The sequence below is a fragment of the Pinus tabuliformis genome, chromosome 3_2, assembly GCF_031772625.1.
Source record: "Pinus tabuliformis cultivar Carrire ecotype Pingquan chromosome 3_2, CPIR1, whole genome shotgun sequence".
In the NCBI taxonomy this organism is placed as follows: domain Eukaryota; kingdom Viridiplantae; phylum Streptophyta; class Pinopsida; order Pinales; family Pinaceae; genus Pinus; species Pinus tabuliformis.
This window is the reverse complement of record NC_142302.1, coordinates 1,279,687,321-1,279,710,882: the sequence shown is the minus strand read 5'-3', so window position 1 is coordinate 1,279,710,882 and position 23,562 is coordinate 1,279,687,321. Positions and strand designations below refer to the sequence as shown.

Genomic DNA, 23,562 nt, shown 5'->3' with positions numbered 1-23,562 from the left:
ATCATATTGTAGGACGCCAAAGTTCTATATAGTGCTATCATAATTTCCCTTCAAATTATTTGGGAAAAGTACCCTCACATTGTGATTCTCCACTACAAATTTGGACATCACCGATATTACCATTGTGTACAACACAAGTAACACTACCAAAAATAGGACAAGTCCCCTTAGTATCCCCGTTGTTGTAGGAGCTAAAGTTTGTAGTGCAAGTAAGGTGTGTTGACATTGGAAGCCTCTGCTCTCTCTGTTTTAGTTTCTTGAAGGAGATGCAAAAATTACTTGCTGGAAGGGTTGTAGTGGTTAAATGATTGAGTATTCCCCAATTGTTGATCTTCATTTAACCTCCTTTCAGATTTCATGACTGAGAGACACGCATGAGCCCCATGGATAGAGATACCCTATGATTTAGGAAGACCGACAACGATGGATTTATGTCATTTGGGACTTGTTGGTAGCCCTTATACAACAAGAACATCTCTAAAAACAATATTTTATTTGTCTGGGACAATGGTGGTCGCCTATTTGGTGTAGTTTTAGCCATCACACGACTTTAACATTAGATGGTGAGGATTAAAGGGAGGACGACAATTGAATGCATTTCCACAATTCAATCTAAAATATCCCTTTCAATTTCAAAATATACATGCTTATTGGTGTAATTAAATTATAATTAATTCAAAATATATATATATATAAAATATATATATATATATTAGACGATAATGAGTAGTTTTCCATTAAGTCTGCTTCCGATCATAACAAAATATCTGGGAGATTTTACATTGGAATTTTGAGAGAAGGTTATTCTTCATAAAGAGAAAATGGAAGAACCAAGATCTTCTAGAAATAGACTACTACTGACATGAACTGAGCAGATAGAATGACACCTATATAGATGACAAAACTGACCAAAAACAATCACAACTTTAAAAATGCGATCAATTAGTAGGGGGGGAGTCAATAGACATTTTCTCAGACCGATCTTCTTGGAAACTACTTACAAAGCTGTGATGATTTCCTTCATTTCTTGCAATTTGCAATTCGAGCAATTGACTGTGGAGAGCATCAATATCATTGCTTTGACAGTTCACTTGTGCCTGTAATTTTTGCATTTCCTCGTTCATATGCATAATCACATTGGCCTGATGAATAATTTTCCTTTGAAGAGCATTGTATTCCACATGAGAATTGATAGGGGGATGTGGGCAGAGGTTGCATGCACCATAACCACTAGAATCCTCCAAATTCTCTAAGTTATAGCTTCAACCTTCCATTGTAATCCAGAGAAACGATTGTGAGCTTGGAGTCAAACACTGAATTAGCCAATTAAGAAAATCCCATAATCCATGGGAAGAGACCACTGATAGTGAGGGAGGGTCGAAATTTACTAAATTTTGGGAACTCCATGGATCAAAACCAATGCAAAGACCAACCCAACAACGAAATTAAAATAAACCTATATGATAATGATAACTAACTTGACAGAACTAGTAGAATTTAAATACCTTCCTCTCTTTTGAAAACCCGAATTGGCATGTAAGGTTACCCATGATAACTTCCTTCCAACTAAGTCTCCACTACCCCAAATGAGAATGATGGGGGGACCATTGGGTTGAAGAGGGACACAAAGAACCTTTACCTGTAGAGAAACCAACAAACCAGAAGGAAGAAAAACCCAAGTCCAAGCCAAGTATTAGAGAGACTTCTAGGCAAAATGAAATTGCAAAAACACCAATAATAGAAGCTCGAGAGAGTCGAAATTGGCACATTTCGAGACACAAGATAGGGACCTCACACCCATGGTGAAATTCCCTAGATCTCCATGGAAATTGAAGACAAAAAGAGAGCCCCTATGTTTAACCAAAGAAACCAAGCTTCCAAGCCAACCCTAGAGGCTTTCTCTTTGCATAATCAACATGTTTCCAACCTCCATGAATATAATTTTAGAGCCCAATAACTCACATGCTACAACAATCAAATCACCATGATGATTCATTTACTCTTTCGTTTCGGAAGCCATGAATGAACCAAGCATGAAGGCGTGTAAATAAATGAACAAACGATCAACTGCACAATTCACCTTGGGCAAGGAGTGTCGAGGCGCATGGCATGCATGCCTGCCGTCTACCACCTCATCGTTGGCAACAAGCTCATACCACAATATTGACAAACTCATATTCCACTTGCATAAGGGGACATAAAAGGAATGAGAGTGGGTCTTAGAGCCCCCCCGCTAAAAATATCCTTTTAATCCTATACTTAAGAGTGGCCAATACCCAGGATATTTTACATTGGAATTTTGAGAGCAGGTTCTTCTTCACAAAGAGACAAAATGAAAGAACCAAAATCTTCTACAAACAGACTACTACTGGCATACACAAAGCAGATACAACAAAAACTATATAGACAAAAAAAACGCAACTTTACAAAATGCGATCATCCACTAGGGGGGATTCAATAAACATTTTCTCAGACTTATCTTCTTGGAAATTACTTGCAAAGTTGTGATGATTTCCTCCATTTCTCACAATTTTCAATTTGGCTTGTAGTTTTTGCATTTCCTTTTTCATATGCATAATCATATTGGCTTGATGAAGAATCTGCCTTTGAAGAGCACTGTATTTTGCATGAGAATTGATAGGGGGATGTGGGCAGAGGCTGCATGCACCATAACGACTAAAATCCTCCAAATTCTCTAAGTTATAGCTTCAACCTTCCATTGTAATCCAGTGAAACGATCGAGAGTTTGGAGTCAAACACTGAATTATGCAATTAAGCAAATCCCAGAATCCAGGGGAACAGACCACCAACAGTTAGGGAGCCCCAAAATTTATTAAATTTTGGGAACTCCTTGGATGAAAACCAACGCAAAGACCAACCCAATAATGAAATTCAAACTAAACCAAAAAATAGTAATGATAACCAATTTGACAGAAATAGTAGAATTTAAATACCTTCCTTTCCTTTGCAATCTCGAATTGGCATGTAAGGTTACCCACGATAGCTTCCTTCCGACTAAGCCTCCACTACTCTAAATGAGAATGACAGGGGGTGCATAGGGTGGAAAAGGGACATGAAGAGCCTTTACCTCAAGAGCAACCAACAAACCAGAAGGAAGCAAAACCCAAGTCCAAGCCAAGTAGCAGAGAGACTTCCAGGCAAAATTACATTGCAGAAACACCAAAAATAGAAGCCCGAGAGAGTCAAAACTAACACACTTCGAGACACAAGATAGGAACGTTACACTTGTGTTGAAATTCCCCAGATCTCTAGGGAAATTAAAGATAGAAGCAGAGCCCGAGTAGTCAACTAAAGAAACCAAGCTTCCAAACCAACCCTAGAGGTTCGTTTGTTGCATAATCAAGATGTTTCCAACCTCCATTAATATAATTATGGAGCTTGATAAATCACACATTACAATGATCGAATCAACCTAATGATTCATTAACTCTTGCGTTTCGGAAGCCATGAATGAACCAGGCATGAAGGTATGTAAATAAATGAACAAGTGATAGACTTCACAATTCACCTTGGGCAGGGAGTGTGGAGGCGCGTAGTCTGCCACCTCATCGTTGGAAACAAGTTCATACCACAACATTGATAAACTCATATTCCACTTGCATGAGGGGACCTAGAAGGAATGAGATCAAGTCCTAAAGCCCCCCCACACCCCCCACCGCGCACCCCCCCCCGCCCACAAACCACACCCCCCCCCCCCCCGCCCACAAACCATATATATATATATATATATATATATATATATATATATATATATATATATATATATATCTTCTTTTAACCCTATTCTTAAAAATGACCAATGAGTTGATGTAATAAGGGACCCACATTAATTTCATCAATGGATACTTTTCCATCTTATCTGTCCATTAACATCACTTTGCCCAACCTCCAATCTACAACCATGATTGGCCTGTCCATCAGCCTCCTTGTTTTGATTCCATAAGGTGTGGAAGAAGGCCTGTTAGAGAAAGATTCCAAGATGCTTATGATTATTTGAAGGAGAATACTCAAATGGTTATTCTTTGGAAGAGAACCATTATGCAAATGCTGGATAGTGATTAGTGTGGAGTAGATTGGAGGATGGAAGAATGGAGGGTTTAAGAGAAAGAGAGGGATTCATAATAGAAGGGTAAGTGGGAAAAGATAAATTAGTATTATTAAATTGAAATTGTTTTTAGAAGAAACAACATTAAAAGAATTATTATTAGAAATTCAATTTTTGTTAGAAGAATCACCATTAAAATTTAAATTAGAATTGGGTGAATTATAAATTAGAGGATTATTGATTGAAGGACTAGCAAATGGTTGTGAGCTAGGGTAGTAAAAGAATATAAAAGGAGAAGATTAGTATTGGAATGAGTTAAAGAGGAATTATCAATAGAGATGGAAGGATTCGAGTTCACTGAGTTTGATAAGGAGAAAATCAAAAGAATTATTAATTGAAAATTTGTGAGTTGAAGAATTAGTAGTAAAAGAATTATTCGTTACTCATATTTGGTTATTAATGAAAACTACCACGACCATATAAAATAAAATGGTTGACGAACGCCAATAGGCCCATCAACAAAATGATGTTAAGGCAACATACAATTTTCATGTCTTCAACGTGACTTAAATAACATTAAATAGAACTTCAATTTTTGTTATCAACTCTCCATATTAGTCGAATAAAATGCATTATAGTTACTAAAAAAATTCACAATAATCTAAACAACACCAATTTTTTGTGTGAATTACATTAGAAAAGTTTTAAAACAATAAGAGAAAAATCAAAACAAAAACTCTAAGAACAAACTAAACAAAGACTGAATGCCACTAAAGAATTTGAAAACTGCAAAATCTATAGCCATGCGTGGGAAAAACTAAAATTATATGAAAAGGGAGAAGTAGAAATGTAGGAATTCGTCCGGTGTGATATTCATAGGTTCTCACGGAATGAGGAGGTTTACACAGATTCTTATTTCTTTGTGATAAATCACTACTTCCATCAATGTTCCATCATATTGCAGGACGCCAAAGTTCTATATAGTGCTATCATAATTTCCCTTCAAATTATTTGGAGAAAGTACCCTCAAATTGTGTTTCTCCACTACAAATTTGGACATCACCAACATTACCATTGTGTACAACACAAGTAACACTACCAAAAATAGGACAAGTCCCCTTAGTATCCCCGTTGTTGTAGGAGCTAAAGTTTGTAGTGCAAGTAGGATGTGTTGACATTGGAAGCCTCTGCTCTCTCTGTTTTAGTTTCTTGAAGGAGATGTAAAAATTACTTGTTGGAAGGGTTGTAGTAGTTGAATGATTGAGTATTCCCCAATTGTTGATCTTTGTTCAACCTCCTTTCAGATTTCACGACTAAGAGACACGCATGAGCCCCAATGATAGAGATACCCTTTGATTTAGGAAGACCAACAATGATGGATTTATGTCATTTGGGAGTTGTGGGTAGCTCTCATACAACATGAACATCTCTAAAAACAATATTTTATTTGTCTGGGACAATGGTGGTCGCCTATTTGGTGTAGTTTTAGCCATCACACGACTTTAAAATTAGATGGTGAGGATTAAAGGGAGGACGACGATTGAATGCATTTCCACAATTCAATCTAAAATATCCCTTTCAATTTCAAAATATACATGCTTATTGGTGTAATTAAATTATAATTAATTCAAAAAAATATATATATATATTAGATGATAATGAGTAGTTTTCCATTAAGTTTGCGCTCGATCGCAACAAAATATCTGGGAGATTTTACATTGGAATTTTTAGAGAAGGTTATTCTTCATGAAGAGACAAAATGGAAGAACCAAGATCTTCTAGAAATAGACTACTACTGACATGCGCTGAGCAGATAGAACGACACATATATAGATGGCAAAACTGACCAAAAACAAGCACAACTTTACAAAATGCGATCAAGTAGTGGGGGGGAGTCAATAGACATTTTCTCAGACCGATCTTCTTGGAAACTACTTGCAAAGCTGTGATGATTTCCTTCATTTCCCGCAATTTGCAATTCGAGCAATTGACTGTGGAGAGCATCAATATCATCACTTTGACAGTTCACTTGTGCTTGTAGTTTTTGCATTTCCCTGTTCATATGCATAATCACATTGGCTTGATGAAGAATTTTCCTTTGAAGAGCACTGTATAACACATGAGAATTGATAGGGGGATGTGGGCAGAGGCTATATGCACCATAACCACTAGAATCCTCCAAATTCTCTAAGTTATAACTTCAACCTTCCATTGTAATCCAGAGAAACGATTGTGAGCTTGGAGTCAAACACTGAATTAGCCAATTAAGAAAATCCCATAATCCATGGGAAAAGACCATCGGCAGTGAGGGAGGGTCGAAATTTATTAAATGTTTGGAACTCCGTGGATCAAAACCAATGCAAAGACCAACCCAACAATGAAATTAAAACTGAACCTATATTATAATGATAACTAACTTGACAGAACTAGTATAATTTAAATACCTTCCTTTCTTTTGCAAACTTGAATTGGCATGTAAGGTTACCCATGATAACTTCCTTCCAACTAATTCTCCACTACCCCAAATGAGAATGATAGGGGGAGCATTGGGTTGAAGAGGGACACAAAGAGCCTTTACCTATAGAGAAACCAACAAACCAGAAGGAAGAAAAACCCAAGTCCAAGCCAAGTATTAGAGAGACTTCTAGGCAAAATGACATTGCAAAAACACCAATAATAAAAGCCCGAGAGAGTCGAAATTGGCACACTTCGAGACACAAGATAGGGACCTCACGCCTGTGGTGAAATTCCCTAGTTCTCCAGGGAAATTGAAGACAGAAGGAGAGCCCCTATGTTTAAACAAAGAAACCAAGCCTCCAAACCAACCCTAGAGGATTTCTCTTTGCATAATCAACATGTTTCCAACCTCCATGAATATAATTTTAGAGCCTAAGAACTCACATGCTACAATGATCAAATCACCATTATGATTCATTAACTCTTGCGTTTCGGAAGCCATGAATGAACCAGGCATGAAGGTGTGTAAATAAATGAACAAGCGATCAACTGCATAATTCACCTTGGGTGAGGAGTGTCGAGGCGCATGGCATGCATGCCTGCCATCTACCACCTCATCGTTGGCAACAAGATCATACCACAATATTAATAAACTCACATTCCACTTGCATAAGGGGACATAAAAGGAATGACAGTGGGTCTTAGAGCCCCCCCGCTAAAAATATCCTTTTAATCCTATACTTAAGAATGACCAATGAGTTAATGTAACAAGGGACTTGCATTAATTTCATCAAGGGATAATTTTCCATCCGAGATGGTCATTGATATCACTTTGCCCAACCTCTAATTTACAAGCATGATTTGCTTGTTTGTCAGCCTCCTTGTTTCGATTCCATAAGATGTGGAAGAAGGCCCTGCTAGAGAAAGAATATGCTCATGATTCTTTGAGGGAGAAGACTCAGATGATGATTATTTGGAAGAGAACCATTATGCAAATGCTGGATAGTGATGAGGGAGTCTCCCAAAATTCCAATCTCGGAGAGTCACCTGTCCTTAGCTAATTGAAGATCGAACAAAAGCCCATAAATTTCTACCATATTATTTGTTCCTCTGCCAAGACCCCAATCATACTTAATTACTTGATGCTCATTGAGATTAAGAAGAATCCCTCCCCCTCCTGCCACCCCTATTATTTTATATTTTAAAATGGATATATATATATATATATATATATTTATTTATTTTTTTAAGAGGAAAAATTATACTTCCATTTATTCAAATACATCTTTCCTAATTATTATGATACTTTATTTATTATGTTTTGATATTATATTTAGGAAAACTATGCCACCTCATAAATAGATAGATTTTCACAATCATGGACAATAAACCATTTCCTTCTTTTTGAAGATTCTTCGGTGAAAATCACATAGAGAAACTTTTGTCGACGCGTTTCGAACCAACGAGTGTGGTTCATCGTCAGGACAAGTTGAATGAGCAGATCTCGCTTTGCACATTAAATAGACAAGGCAGAATATCCCATGACCCAATTTTCCAGACAAGGTAACAACTAAAATGACAACAGCTAGATTTGACCGGGACACGACTAGTTTGACTTTGATAAGGGGTAAAAACTCTATTTATTTAATGTAAGTGGACCATTATAAATATATATTAGAATTAATATATTATCATAAATTAAATTATTTTCAAAAATGTTAAAAATAGAGTGATCTATAAATAGTTAATTAAATTTTAATATAAGTTAAAGGGACATATATAGATATATATTAAAATAAATTAACTTAAAATTGTTAGAATAAATAAAACACAAAAAAATACATTAATTTAAAATTGTTAGATATCCAAGTTCTTATATAAATATTAGTTAGTTATAAAAATAGAGTAATGGTTAATTATATTTTAATTAAAATATAAATTAAAGGAATTAAAATAAAATTAATTTTATATTCATAGTTAAAGAGTTTTTAGAATTATAAGTGTTAGAAAATTATTAGAAATTAATCAATAATCTATTTAAATAGTATATTAGTTTTTAAATAATTATAAAATAGATTAATTTAAATTAATTTCATAAATTAATCATCAAAGAGTTTTTTTAAATGTTAGAAAAATATTTTAAAAACTTTTTATAAATTAAAATACAATTAATTTTATATTGATAGTCAATTTTTATTTATTTATTTATAGTCAAAATATTACAATATTAGAAATTAATTAATAGTCAATTTAAATAGTATATTAATTAATTATAAAATAGATTAATTTTAATTTTATTTTATTAATTAATTATAAAATAAATTAAGTTTAAATTAATGGTCAAAGAGTTTTTAAATGAATAAAATACTAGAGAATTAAGTGTTAAAAAAATATTACCATATTAAAAATTAATTAAAAGCTTATAGAAGGTAGGGGGAGAAAAGGAAGAGAACTACTAGGAGGAGAGCGCTGGACCCAACAACCACTGATCTTCTAGCCATCCTCTCTATTGAGATTGTTCGGCCTTTTTTCAATCTTCAATCTCAATAGAGAGGATGGCTGGAAAATGTAGTTGCGGGGTCCCAACCCTCTCCTCCTAGTAGTTCTCTTCCTTTTCTCCCCCTCCCTTCTATAAGCTTTTAATTAATTTTTAATATGGTAATATTTTTCTAACACTTGACTTCTCTAGTATTTTATTCATTTAAAAACTCTTTGACGATTAATTTAAACTTAATTTATTTTATAATTAATTAATAAAATTAAATTAAAATTAATCTATTTTATAATTAATTAATATACTATTTAAATTGACTATTAATTAATTTCTAATATTGTAATATTTTGACTATAAATAAATAAAATTCTTTGACTATCAATATAAAATTAATTGTATTTTAATTTATAAAAAGTTTTTAAAATATTTTTCTAACATTTAAAAAAGCTCTTTGATGATTAATTTCAAGGTAATTTTTTTAATTTTTTTTAATTTTTAATTTTTATTTTTAATTAATTTATGAAATTAATTTAAATTAATCTATGAAATTAATTTAAATTAATCTATTTTATAATTATTTAAAAACTAATATACTTTTTAAATAGATTATTGATTAATTTTAATAATTTTTTAACACTTGTAATTCTAAAAACTCTTTGACTATGAATATAAAATTAATTTTATTTTAATTCCTTTAACTTAAATTTTAATTAAAATATTGTTGAGATTGCAACAAGATGATGGAGCTTGGTGAAAAGAGTCGCCTTCACTAAGTGGGCCGCAGACAAATTATGGCGCAAGTTCTATTTTTGATCACAGTGTGGATGATCACAGTGTGGGTAACCACAGTGTGGGTGACCACAGTGTGGGTGATCACAGTGTGAGTGATCAAAGCCTATTTTTAGACTGGCTGTCAAAAATAGAAAAGTCAAATATTATTGTCTCATAATAATATTTGGACTATAAACTTGATCTTATTCTCTTGGAGCACTTCAGTTTGAGCTACAGATGTGGCCCATGCAGCTGTCAGAAGGAAGTACGCTTTTCTTATGAGTCAGTTGAGTTGTTGCATGCATGACTTCAGTTAGAACTCAATCAGTTGAGTTTGGTGGAGTTGATTGTGGAGTTGATGGAGTTGTGTTCAGTTTAGCTTTGTTAAACTGATTGTATTTAGTCTAACTGGCAAATAGACTAGAGATGAGTTGGGTGAATTAGTTATTAATTAATTCACAAGTTATTAACTCATAATGCAACTATAGAACACATCAGTTAACTCAGTTGCATGTCAGTGCATGTTCAGTTCAGCAGGGACAGGTGTTAGAGGATCAGATTGCTATCAGTTGTGACTATAGTTGTGCATGATGATTTGCACAATCAGAGGGATTGAGTATGCCAATGAATTGGCCAATATCAAGAATTGTAGCTCGTGCTTACGTCCAACAGAGTGTGAGTGATTCTTTGCAGGTGAAATACGAGTTTGGTAAACCATTCTTATCAGTTCTTAAGCAGGTATTGAGCTAGAGAGGCAGGCAAGCAGTGGAATAGATTTGGAGATCAGATCTGAGCTGTATTGTGTGTAACAGGTGGAGCTGGTACTGGATTGCTTGTGATAAGCATTGTACTTTGTAATGTTACATGTTCTCAATCATTAATATACAGATAGTTGGGGTTTTTAGCGAGATGCTTTCCCCGGGTTACATACTGTGTTAATGTGTGAATGCTCTTGATGTTTTATTGTTATTGATGATCAACGTAGAGGAGCTTATGTATTGTGTATGTATTCCGCAATAGTACATGATCAGGATAATCTCTGTTGAATATGTGTTAAATTATTCAAAATTTCTACAAATATAATTAACCATTACTCTATTTTTATAACTAACTAATATTTATATAAGAACTTGGATATCTAACAATTTTAAATTAATGTATTTTTTGTGTTTTACTTATTCTAACAATTTTAAGTGAATTTATGTTAATATATATCTATATATGTCTCTTTAACTTATATTAAAATTTAATTAACTATTTATAGATCACTCTATTTTTAACATTTTTGAAAATAATTTAATTTACGATAATATATTAATTTTAATATATATTTATAATGGTCCACTTACATTAAATAAATAGAGTTTTTACCCCTTATCAAAGTCAAACTAGCCATGTCCCGGTCAAATCTAGCTGTTGTCATTTTAGCCGTTACCTTGTCTAGAAAATTGAGTCATGGGATATTCTGCCTTGTCTATTTAATGTGCAAAGCGAGATCTGCTCATTCAACTTGTCCTGACGATGAACCACACTGGTTGGTTCGAAACGCGTCGACAAAAGTTTCTCTATGTGATTTTTGCCGAAGAATCTTCAAAAATTTGATATGGATCACAGAAGCCTAAATTCAATAAACTATTTCCTTATATATAAGGAAGACAATTTTTTGTTTTGTTTGGTAAGTTGTGTCAGTCCTAAGATGATAGCATGCTTAACCTCTAGCTTAAGAAACCACGACCCGGGGTATCTAAGCCATCCAAATCATCTAAGGATCACACCCGGCTTGTGCCACAACAACCCTTAACATGGCTAGATTTTTGCCCATGGAGTTTCAAACAAATGACCTTCACATTACGGAGTGCCTTAACAATACACCCCATCATCGTCTATTCTACGCCCTGTGTATAAGGAAGACAAATTATTAATTAAACAATTTTTTTTGTTGGCTAACCCATTGGGGGTTTAATATATATATATATATATATATGGAAAATTATCATAACTCACTTATCAAACTAATAATGAGGACAATCATTACTAACTACTATATGTGAATAGAGACCAACTCATCATCGTTATTCAAAGAAAACCAAGCCATATGGAATTACCCTATTGGTGATCTCTAAGAAGAGAGATTTTTACTCCTCTCAAATATCTCTAAATTTTAAGCCGTTAACCTATTTTCTTATATCCTAGAAAAATGAGTTCTTTATAAAAATAATAATTTTAAGGCATACTCCAAACCTTATTCCAAACCCATCTATTTTCTATATATTTTTTGAAACTATGTTTTCCAAACTATAAAGCCATAGTATACTATTCTATGTTTGGGAGGGTTTTCCTGTTTAATTTGTGAAATATGGTAGGAATTTTTTGGAATCACAATTTTGAGTTGTAACATAGTCGGAAAATTTTAATAACTCACTTATCAAACTAATAATGAGGACAATCATCATTATTCAAGGAAAATCAAACCTTCTAGAATCACCTTTGGTGATCTCTAAGAAGACAAACTTTCACTCCTCCTAAATATCTCTAAATTTTAAGTCGTTAACCTATTTTCTTATATCCTAGAGAAATGAGTTGTTAGTAAAAAGAATAATTTTAAGGCGTACTCCAAACTTTATTCCAAACCCATCTATTCTCTATATATTTTTTTGAAACTATATTTTCCAAACCATAAAGACATAGTATAACACAATTTGAGTGGGCCTAAAGGTTAAGAGCATGTGTTTCCTCTAAGAGGTCATAGGCCAAAACTAGAGAGGGGTATAGTATGTATGCATTCGTAAACTTAGCAGTCAAATTGCTACGTGGAGGTGGGTCCCCTGTCCCACAAACAGAGGGGTTTCATACACCAGTTGGGGGTCTCATACACCTATTTGGCCTCTCGCAGAGGTGAGTCCCTTGTCCCACAAACAAGGGGTTCTCATACACCAATTCCTTTGTCCCACAAACAATGGGGTCTCATACAACAATTCCCTTGTCCCATAAACAATGGGGTCTCATACACCAATTGGGAGTCTCATACACCAATTTGGTGTTTGGCAGAGGTGGGTCCCTTGTCCCACACACAAAGGGTATCATACACCAATTGGGGTCTCATACACCAATTTGGTGTATGACTTGGATATGACCTTAAAATTGAATAATAATAATAATATATTCTACATTTGAATTATAAACACTCCAAAATGTCTATTTTTTTTTTTTTTAAGTTAAATCCATATTAAATACATATATGATAAAAAACCCATTTTAAAGAACAAAAAATAAAATTTAACCAAAAACAAATTTAGGCAAACTCCAAAAATTAAAATGGTTAAGCAAAACCATAATAAATTATGAAAACCTAATTTTCAACAATAATATAAAGATTTAGGCAAAGACAAATTTATGCTAAATTCGGGGCAAAACTCCAAAAATTAAAATGTTTAAAAAACATATTTTTTCAACAATAATATAAATTATAAATAAAAGCTGAATACAACTATCATCTTTCTCGGCCTTTCAAGAACATTAATATTTATTTTCTTATTTTTTTAATTTAACAGCCCCCTATTTATAGTGCTGGGTGCCATCATCGTTTCTTGTTTGTCATCCCCTGGCAGGTGCCTACCCGTTATTATCATGGCAGTGTTCGGTGTACTAATATGATCAATCGATAGGTTTGGTCGCTGCAACTTCTGGCTTTACTGCTCTTTGCATCCACAAAGGTTTCTATGATTGGTTTTTTTGCCATATACATCTCCGTCATCATCGAGAGACAATGGTGACGACGACGATGAGAGGTAGTATTTGCAGGCATTACCAGAGAAGCTGAAATTGAATTTGAATTTGACGTTGATTGATTTAAATGGAAGGCAGAAGAGTCAGGAAGGAGGCCCAGCTGTACCAGTGCGGTGTTGAGGAGATATGGCAGCGCCAGACTGGGCAATTGCATCCAAGGGCCTTTGCCCGCCAAATGGGCGGTTCTCAGGTTTGTAACTTCAATTATGTTCATTCTGGTTTCATATAAAATACAATATTCAATTGCTCGCTTTGGGATACCCAAGTCAGAATGCTCTTGTCAAAGTGCCAGAATTTTATTTTTGGGAATGATTGATGCTGTAATAGGTTGCGAGTTCCAAACCCACATAGGTGTTTCCACGCTGTAGCAACTGTATTAACAAGCTATTGGAAGGACAAACTATTGATAGAGAGGACCTCGTTGAGGACCCAGTTTGTGCTTTTGGTTAAGGATTGCCAGTTCGATCTCTGAATCACATGAAATCTACTGCTCTCACCCTTTGGATTAATCTTGGAATATTTAAGTCGAAATTCTCTTGTCACTGAGCCTGATTTCTAGTTTTTGAGATGATTGATTGTACAGGAGGTTTCGAGTTCCACTCCTTTCTGTTCAGTAAGTCTATTAACAAGCTACTGGAATGACAAACTAGTGATAGCGGGGACTTTGCAGAGGACTTGGTTTGGTCTTTTGTTTAAGGATTGCGAATTCAGAGCTCTAAATCAAGCTGTACTCACAGGGGATTTAGTTTTGCATTAGTTTTTGTAAGTGACATTATATCGGCGTGTCAACTTTTCCACTTTTGCAGACTCAGGTGTCAACCAAGGCTTAACTGCTTCAAAAAGGTCAAACCTACATTCACCTGAGATGCTAGACAGGGATAAACTGTTCCACCAAAGGCACCCGGAACATTCACCTATAGCGGGAGGAACTCCCCTAGATTGATACCCTGGTGTATGGCAATACAAGCCATCACCCTCACCTTTGAACCAACGCCACATTGGCACCACTTCATAGTTACAACAACACTCTAGTCTTTTAGCAATTTGGTTGTTTAGACCTTGGTTGTTCATGTTGAAATCTATATTTGGGGTTCGCCTATTCGTCAGATATGACACTAATGCCTAGGGATCATCACACTGATACCAATACACCTCTATGCCAAAAAGCGAATTGCTGTAAGATATTGAAAATCTGGGCTTGATTGACACATCAAGCTTGGCTCTTTTTACGTTTCCTTGTTAAGAAACAATGGTTATTTGTCTCTGGTTTCCCAGGGACAGATGCACTGTCCTATATCACAGTTTCTTGCGCCAAGAACGACTTTGTGTGTTAATAGACCAACATGAATACACTCTTAATGCCAAAAGGTGAATTGTGCCCAGGAATTGATAATCTTTGCCTGAGTGCAGTAACAAGCTTGGCTTTTATTATGTTTTCTTCTAATGGCCCAATGGTTATTTTGTATCTGTTTCCTAGGAGCAGGTGTGCTGTCCCATGTAAGACTCCTTTGGCTCAAGGAGGACTTTTTGTGTTAATATGCTGATATGAGTACGCTCTCTCTACGCCAAAAGGTGAATTGTACCCAGGTACTGAGAATCCGGGCTTCGTTGACAGAACAAGCTTGGGTATTTTGTATTTGGTTTCACAGGAGCAGGTGTGCTATCTCAGACTGAGTTTTTTGGGTCATGAATGATTTTTTACCTTAATTATTGTTTTTGGATCTGTGCAGTGGGCTGTATTTTTCTTAATTAGTCCTGGAACTTCTGTTTTGAAACATACTTCAAATTTTCTTTTTATAGAACGTTATCTACATAGAACACTACAATAAATTGTGGCAGATAGGTCACTACCAGGGTACAATTGGTGTCCCAGTTGGAGGATTTTTCTGGAAGCATTCTCAATTCCACAATATCCAAAATTAAGGCCTGAAAGGGCTAATCATTGCAGTGAATAGTACATAACATGCATTAAACATTGCAGTAAAAATATCGATCTTCAGGACATGATTGTGGGCGTCTTATATCTATTGTTGTCTTTGGTAGGATCTCATTCGGCACCTGGAGCTCTATGCAAAGCTGGAAGCACATGACGGTTGTGTAAATACTGTACAGTTCAATCCAACTGGCAATATACTTGTGTCAGGGTCTGATGATAAACAGATCATATTTTGGGATTGGGATGCTAAAACTAAAGTATTTAGTTTTCCTTCTGGTCATGGAAGTAACGTATTTCAGGCCAGGATTATGCCTTTCACGGATGACCGCAGTGTTGTTACATGTGCTGCAGATGGACAGGTATGTTTTCTTGTAGATTAGCTAGTTTTTGATTCACTACATTTTTTCTCTGTTGATCAGGAAAACAAGAAAATAAGTACTCAATGGTTAGTCCTTGTATGTTATGAAGTTCCTAGCTTATTATGGCATGAAGAAGTTAAAACAGTCACTACAAGCTGGGGGGAAAATACAATATCTTAGAAGAACAATAACATGCATGGCCACCGAACTACCTTTACTTAAATAGGCATGCATAGCTAACGAACTACCTTTTACTCTTTTTGTTATCTTTTAAAAGTTTAATCAACTAATTAACATACAGTTTTGTATGATATAACAAAAAAGTAAAGAATGAACAATCAAGTTCTAAACTACTCAGCGAGTGTGATAAATCCAAACAGATGCACATGAACACAAATATCTGGCTGTACAGACGCTGAGAAAGATCAATGGTGTAGCCTAAACGAGTGCTTTCACTCTATTTCCCTTTACTTAGCTATTTACAACTGTGAGCTACACTGTTTACATCCTGCTAGTGCTTGAAATTGTCCTTGGTGATCTGCCATGAAACCACCAAGAATATCACTGGTGCAACAACAGAGAACTAGTCCACTGTCACCTCAGCTAGTTTTCTCTCTCTTTGGACTAGTGCATACTAGCCCCAGGGGAGTTTCCTTAGAAAAATTAGTGTTAACAATTCAATGATTTAACTAAAAGATGGTTGGGGCTTTAGTCGATTGGGTGAATGGAGGAAAAGAGGAAAATGTAACTTCGAAGGACTCTCCTCCATCTAGGGTGCATTCGTTCTTGCTTAAAATAGGACAAGTGACTCCCAAATGAGTTGACCACCTTGTGTGGTGTAACTCGCACATCAAGTGTCCCTCATGTGGGGTTACACCGTCCTTGAGTGTGTTCTCATGAATAGGAGTGTAACTCCTGTATTAAATCAAATGTCACTCTTGCAACTGAGGCACACTTCATCAGGCTGATTTAATATAGGAGTGTAACCCTTGTTTTAAATCAAGCAAGTGTAACTCCTTAATTGATGCTAATACTGTGCTGCCCAGATATTAGTGAATGGAACTCCCAAAGAAGTGTGCCCCTAGGCCAGGCAGAGGATTAAAATGTTGGAGGCACCCTCTTGTGGCCATTATCTATGTTAGATCAGCACCTAAAACCTTCTAAGAAAAAGTGCCTTTATCCTTCTTTAACTTGCCTCTCTACTGGTCTCTGTGTAAACAGGCTGGAAACTGTGTTTAAAGGATGTGTCCTCTTTTCTGGTTATACTTCTGAAACAGTGCTTATGCACAGAATCTCAAGACATCAATAGCACCTTGCATTCAGTGCCCCTTGCTGGTATGTGCACCCTGCTGCAGCTGTCAGTATGAAACAAATCTGAAAACAGTGAGGATCATTTTGGAATGCACCTAAAACCAGCAGATCAACCTTCCCAGAATGTCTCAAAACATGGATAGCACCTTGCATTCAGTGCTTCTTCTGTGCTGGTAAGTGCAGCCTGCTGTTGGTGTCAGTAATAGTATGTAACAAATCAGAAAACAATGAGGATCTCTTTTGGGAATGCACCTAAAAATGGAAGATCAACCTTCCCAATGGTAACAAATCATCATTTGAGGGGAAGAATTCCCATAAACTCTTCATGAATTGGTCTTTTCCAGGCAAGTACAAGTTTAGAAACAACAACCTTCTCAATGGCAACAAATCATCATTTGAGGGGAAGAATTCCCATAAACTCTTCATGAATTGCTCTTTTCCAGGCAAGTACAAGTTTAGAAACAACTCTCTGAAAAATTTGCTTTGACCTCTGTTTTCTGTCACAGGCACAGGAGTCAAAGTGCCGAGCTTAACACCAGATTTTGCTTGGTGTTAACATGTTCATTGGTCAGCCCCCAAGTATCCACATTTCGCACTATTTTACGTTATTTTAATATGAGCAGGCGTGTGCAAATGCAGTACAGCCAAACTAACAGCCCACATAAAAGAACAAACAAATAACCCATATACGTCTATCAAAATAAGCCAGGACCCATTCTTGAATTTAGAGCGTGTTTAGTGCAATACAGTGAAATACATGGCACAACATAGGGGTCTACTGAATACTGTATTGAGAGCTGTGGAGCTGCAAAACTAATATGAAGTGGGAGGGTTGGCATGTGGAGTTGAGGAGTGAAGGTCAATTGAACGAAGTGACTCCTGCTACAAAGCTATCAGCAAAATTGAAATTGAAATGTGGTGGAAGTTTGATGGGATCTCTGTTTATCTAGTTCAGTTTGAGTTGATTCATATGTGGAGTCGAGGAGTGAAGGTCAATTGAACTAAGTGACTCCAGCTACAAATCTATCAGCAAAATTGAAATTGAAATGTGGTGGAAGTTGGATGGGGATCTCTGTTTATCTAGTTCAGTTTGAGTTGATTCATAGTTGTAGCGAAATCATTCTTAAAAAATTCTCAGGCTTAGCAATTGGGCGACTGTTGCACGAGTAGGAGCACAAGTCATTTGTTTCTTGCAGAAATGTCAACATGTTTGAGCTGGCTTCCCAAAATGATCTGCAGATCCTGTTTTCTAAGTACTGAACTCGCTGTTAAGAGGATTTACCTCTGCAAGATTAAGCTGAAGGCCTGTATTTTCACAAGTCCTTTGCTGGCATGTATCTTGGATCAATTGACTGAACCATATTTGCACCCTTAACCATTGAATTGAAGTGTTGCTCCAGGAATGGGCAGTGGGAATGGGTAGTTTAACTGCTGGGCCTATGTTCCTAGTACTCTGACTGTGTTCGAGGGTTGAGGTGTCTAGTCACCAGCGTCTGCTGTTGTAACTTCTGTGCAACTGAAGTTAGTCGGATAGGTTATGGATTGGGGCAACTGGTTGTTGCACTTGACAGATCTTGGCAGTCTGCAGACGGAAAATCCATTTGTGCCATCATCTCTTTACTGGAGACTGGCAGGACAGGTAAGTGGAGTTGTTGCCTAGTTTTTTTGAAACCTGGCTGAATCCTATCAACTTGCATGATCCATTCATCTCTCTATGGCAGACCACTGTCGAAGGCATTTTGTGTAATTGTTAGGGTATTCTGTGCAGTTGTTAGCCTCATTTGATTTTCCATTATGAGCCTGACAATAAGCCTGCTGTCAGGCAAGGCATTCATCTGTTATTTCCACTAATCTTTCCAGCCCAACACTGTCAAGGATGCATATATCTTATTCACTGCTACAATATTTTGCTATATTTTTGCAAGTTTCCCTGTGTATGTGTTGAATGCATGATTGGTCAGTGACTTCAAGTGCTCAGACTCTGGAATTTGTGTGGCCTAGTGACTTGGAGTATTATTGAGAGGGCCTCTTTATCGACCTATAGGCATTCTTTCTGAGCTTCAAAGACCTTAAGATGCATGTTGAGAAGTTGTAGCCTGTTCCTGAGTCACTGCTATGATGCAGTCTTTGCCTTCACTGGCTCATTGTAATATCCCTTATCTGGGGTATCCCTCAAACACAAGCAAACTCCAACCAGAGATGGACTGGGAGGGTGTTTACCAGACATGTCGCCTCTGAAAAGAGGATGAGATCTGGAGGCTACCTGGCCCTTTCCAGACTCTGTCTAAGAGTATAGGAGAAAAACACAGAAGTGGTATAGTAGCCGGGAAGCTCAAAGAGATAAAAGTAACAGTAGTGCAACATACAATAATGTATACATGGAATATAAGTAGATACTCGAGAAATGCAGAGAGAAATGCTAAGCTTTTTTATTATACTGAGTAATGGAAAGAGTACAAGAGGTGATCAGAAAGATAGCACCTCGACTTGCACAAGGCAAGTGAAGAAATACACTCAGAATGGTAAGGAAATGGCTTGTCTCTGAACTGCGTCCAAGCTGCCGGAGAATTGCTGTGCTGTTGCTACTGCTGGAATCAAGTGAGGGTTTGGGGCTGTTCCCCTCCTCAGAAAATGTTGAAACTCTGGAATCAACCTCTGCTCAATAAACCCAGAAAAGCCCAGAAAGCTTTTCTGAATAGCTGACCCCCAAAAATCACCCCCTTGAGGATCTACGCTATCCCTCAAGGCTCTGCGCTGCCCCTGAAGAGAATCCCCCAAAACTCTACCTGAGACTCTACCAAAATCCTCCAATATGCAAGGGTTGATCCCTTGCTCAATCTCCAAGCTCAAATCCTCCACATAAACCCAATCCGGAGCTCCTACCAAAAGAGACTGCGTTCTCCCTTCTTAAGATTGCATAGTCATCAAAATGCTCAGCTCCTCCTCAACTCCAGAGATCGCTCCTCCTACAAAATACTGATGAAACTACCTTGCCCAAGCAGGCACTCAAAGTCCCCCAGGGCTAAGGGTGAGATCTCCGAACGGAGACACTCGATGCACTAAACAGTGTTGCAGACACGCTAAACAACTAGCGTGCTCTAAGTCGAAGTGACTAGCTCAAATGCAACATCATCCAATGCCCAAATGAGGAGGCTTCTCTCTCCTTTATAACATTGGCCTCTCTCAAAACTCTAAGGCCCACCTCCTCCAACTTAGCCTCTCTCTTGCCATGTGCTCCTTCTCCATCTGCGCAGTCCCTCCAAGTGTCTACGTGGGCCCCCTTCTCTATGTGGTCCTTTGGCCCCCTTGGCTCCCCTTTTAAGTTACAACGTTGTGCTACTAGGGAGTGACTTTATTCAAAAAGTGAGTTATGTCCCCCTTTCCTCACCTTTTTATTTATAACTAACTATAGAAGGCAAAATTGAGCAAAATCGAATATTCCAATTAGCCATGGCTAATTAGGATTATTACAGTCTCCCCTGGCAAAATGTTGCTTGTCCTCAAGCAACTGAAGTGATGGATGCTGCAAAAGTCCTCACTCTCCCAAGTGGCATCCTCATCCGGTAAATTCTTCCACCTGACCAAGAATTCCCGGACCGTCCTGCTTTGTAGTTGCCTCCCCCTGGTATCAATAATAGCCTTTGGCTGCAACACCAAATGCCCCTCATCATCCATGGGTGGTAGCTCATCTGTCATTGTCACTTGCTGCCCCAATGCCTTCTTCAGGCATGATACATGAAAAACATTATGAATCTTGCTGCCTTTGGGCAGCTCCAATTCATACGCAACCTGTCCAATCCTGCATATCACCTTGTATGGCCCATAAAAGCAGGGCTTGAGCTTCTCAGCTCCCTTCTGCTTCAGTGACGACTGTCGGTATGGTTGTAATCGTAGGTAGACCAAGTCCCTTACCTCAAACTGTCTCTCCACCCGACCCCTGTCAGCGTACAACTTCTGCTGGTTCTGCGCTGTAGCCATATTATCCTTGAGAGCTCGGAGGATATCCTGACTCTCTTGGATCCAAATCTTGGCTCTCGAAAATAAAGGATAAAGGATGATATCCATACAAAGCATAGAATGGTGACATACCAATGGACATGTGATGTGTAGTGTTGTAGCAGTACTCCCCCAAATGTAGCCACTTCAGCCATGCTTGCTGCTGCCCACTGACATAGTTACGCAAGTAGCCCTCCAGTCACTTGTTAACTATCTTTCTCTGCCCATCCGTCTTTGGGTGATAACTGGTACTCGGTGTCAACTCCGTCCCCACCAACCGGAAAAGCTCCTGCCAAAACCCGCCCATGAAACGACTGTCCCTGTCACTGATGATGGTCTTAGGAAGACCATGTAGCCTGAAGACCTCTTTGAAGAACAACTCGGCCACCTGCGCTGCTGTGTAGTGTGCGGATATGGCGAAAAAGTGTGCGTACTTTGTCAGTCGATCAACAACGACAAAGATACAATCCTTGCCCTGCACCATGGGCAACCCTGTGATGAAGTCCATCGAAATACACTCCCATTTCCCCTCCGGAATGGGAAGAGGCTGCAATAATCCTGCGGGATGGCTCATCTCCCCCTTGTTCCTCTGGCAAATATCGCACTCTCGGATATGCTGGAGTACGTCCTCCTTGAGGCCCTTCCATGAGAACCTCTCTCTAATGGCCCTGTAGGTTTTGGTAAACCCCTGATGGCCGGCCAATGGTGAATCATGTGATGCCTGAAGTATCTTCTTCTTGAGTTGAGATCCCTTAGTCAAGAAGATCCAAACCCTATAGTAGGTGATCTCATCGATTACCCTGTACCTGTCATCCGCCACTTGCCCATCCAGAGCCTCACATGCAAATCTGTCCTTGGAGTACTCTACTAAGAATCGAGCCCTCCAGTCTGTGTCCAAGCTCATAAGAGACAACGTGGTTGGTCTACGTGAAAGGGAATCTGCTACCACGTTGTCCTTACCCTTGACATACTATTTGTCAAAGTCATATGCTTGGATCTTATTGATCCACTTCTGCTGCCTCTCTTGTAGCTATTTCTGCTCCAAAAAGAACCTGAGGCTGTTGTGATCAGTCCTCACCCTGAACCTGTTACCCACTAAATATTGTTGGAATTTGGCCAATGCATGCATAATGGCCAGCATCTCCTTGTTGTATATAGAATACAACCTCTCATGCGGAAGGAGCTTCCGGCTCTTAAAGGCTATAGGGTGACCTCCCTGCATCAACACTGCGCAGATCCCCTCTCCCGACGCATCACACTCCAAAACAAATGGTTGCGAAACATCCGGCAATACAAGCACTGGGCAACTGCTCATAACCTGCTTGAGCCTGTCAAAGGCTCGCTGCGCTGTATCTAACCAATTGAATGCCCCCTTCCTCGTCAGATCTGTCAGGGGTGCAGCAAGCTTTGAGAAACTTTTGTCGAACTTCCGGTAGTAAGTACAAATGCCAATGAATCCCTGAAGTTTTGTCACGTTTCTCGGCTCCGGCCAATCTCTGATGGCCCTGATCTTCTCCTCGTGGACTCTCACTCCGTCCACCCCTATGATGTGTCCCAAGTACAACATCTTCGTCAACCCAAACTCACACTTGGAGAGCTTGGCATAGAACTGCTGCTCCTCCAAGATGCGCAACACTATCTCAATGTGCTGGAGATGCTCCTCCTAAGTCCTGCTGTAAATGAGAATATCATCAAAGAACACCAACACAAACTTCCTTAAGTGACTGTGGAAGATGTGATTCATGTAGGGCTGGAATGTAGCTGGGGCGTTGGTTAGCCCGAAGGGCATCACCAAAAACTCAAAGTGCCCATAGTGACACCTGAAGGTGGTCTTGGGATGTCCTGCTCCCTCACGTGAATTTGATGGTACCCAGATTTCAAATCAATCTTTGAGAAGAACCGTGCTCCTCTCAACTCATCCATCAACTCATCGATCTTGGGTATGGGGTACCTGTTCTTCAGGGTCTTCTTGTTCAGGGCCCTGTAGTCAATGCACATCCTCAATGTGTCATCCTTCTTCTTCACCAACACCACAGAAGAAGCAAAAGGACTCGTGCTCGGTTGAATGTGCCCAAGAGCCAACAACTCCTGAATGGCCCGCTCAATCTCATCCCTATAGGGGGTAGTAATTACTGCCTGTATGCCCTGCTCAATCTCATGCCTATAGGGGGTAGTAATTACTGCCTGTATGCCCTGCTCAATCTCAATGGTGTGCTAAAACCCCCGGTCCGGTGGCTGTCCTGGCGGAATCTCCCCAAACACTGTGGCATACTAGTCAAGGATGGACTGTATCTCTGGGTGCATCGTCTGCCTTGTAGCCCCTGCCTCTGATGCACGCAGCTCCACTGCCCACTCTACGTCTCCCTTCCGGAAGACTGCCTCCATT

The 23,562-nt window shown here is 38.1% G+C and overlaps 1 protein-coding gene across 4 annotated transcripts in view; it reads left to right on the top strand.

The window, feature by feature from the left end:
• The first annotated feature begins 13,354 nt into the window (after positions 1 to 13,354).
• Positions 13,355 to 23,562, top strand: part of LOC149185415 (uncharacterized) — a 48,338-nt gene continuing 38,130 nt past the window's right edge. The window contains exons 1-2 of one of the 4 annotated variants that reach the window (XM_089417935.1): positions 13,355 to 13,764; positions 15,618 to 15,869. In XM_089417935.1, coding sequence (XP_089274061.1) covers positions 13,642 to 13,764; positions 15,618 to 15,869 — 375 coding nt within the window. In that variant the 5' untranslated portion in view covers positions 13,355 to 13,641. The remainder of the gene's footprint in view (positions 13,765 to 15,617; positions 15,870 to 23,562) is intronic. The other 3 variants (XM_089417934.1, XM_089417932.1, XM_089417933.1) reach the window with 3 other exon arrangements.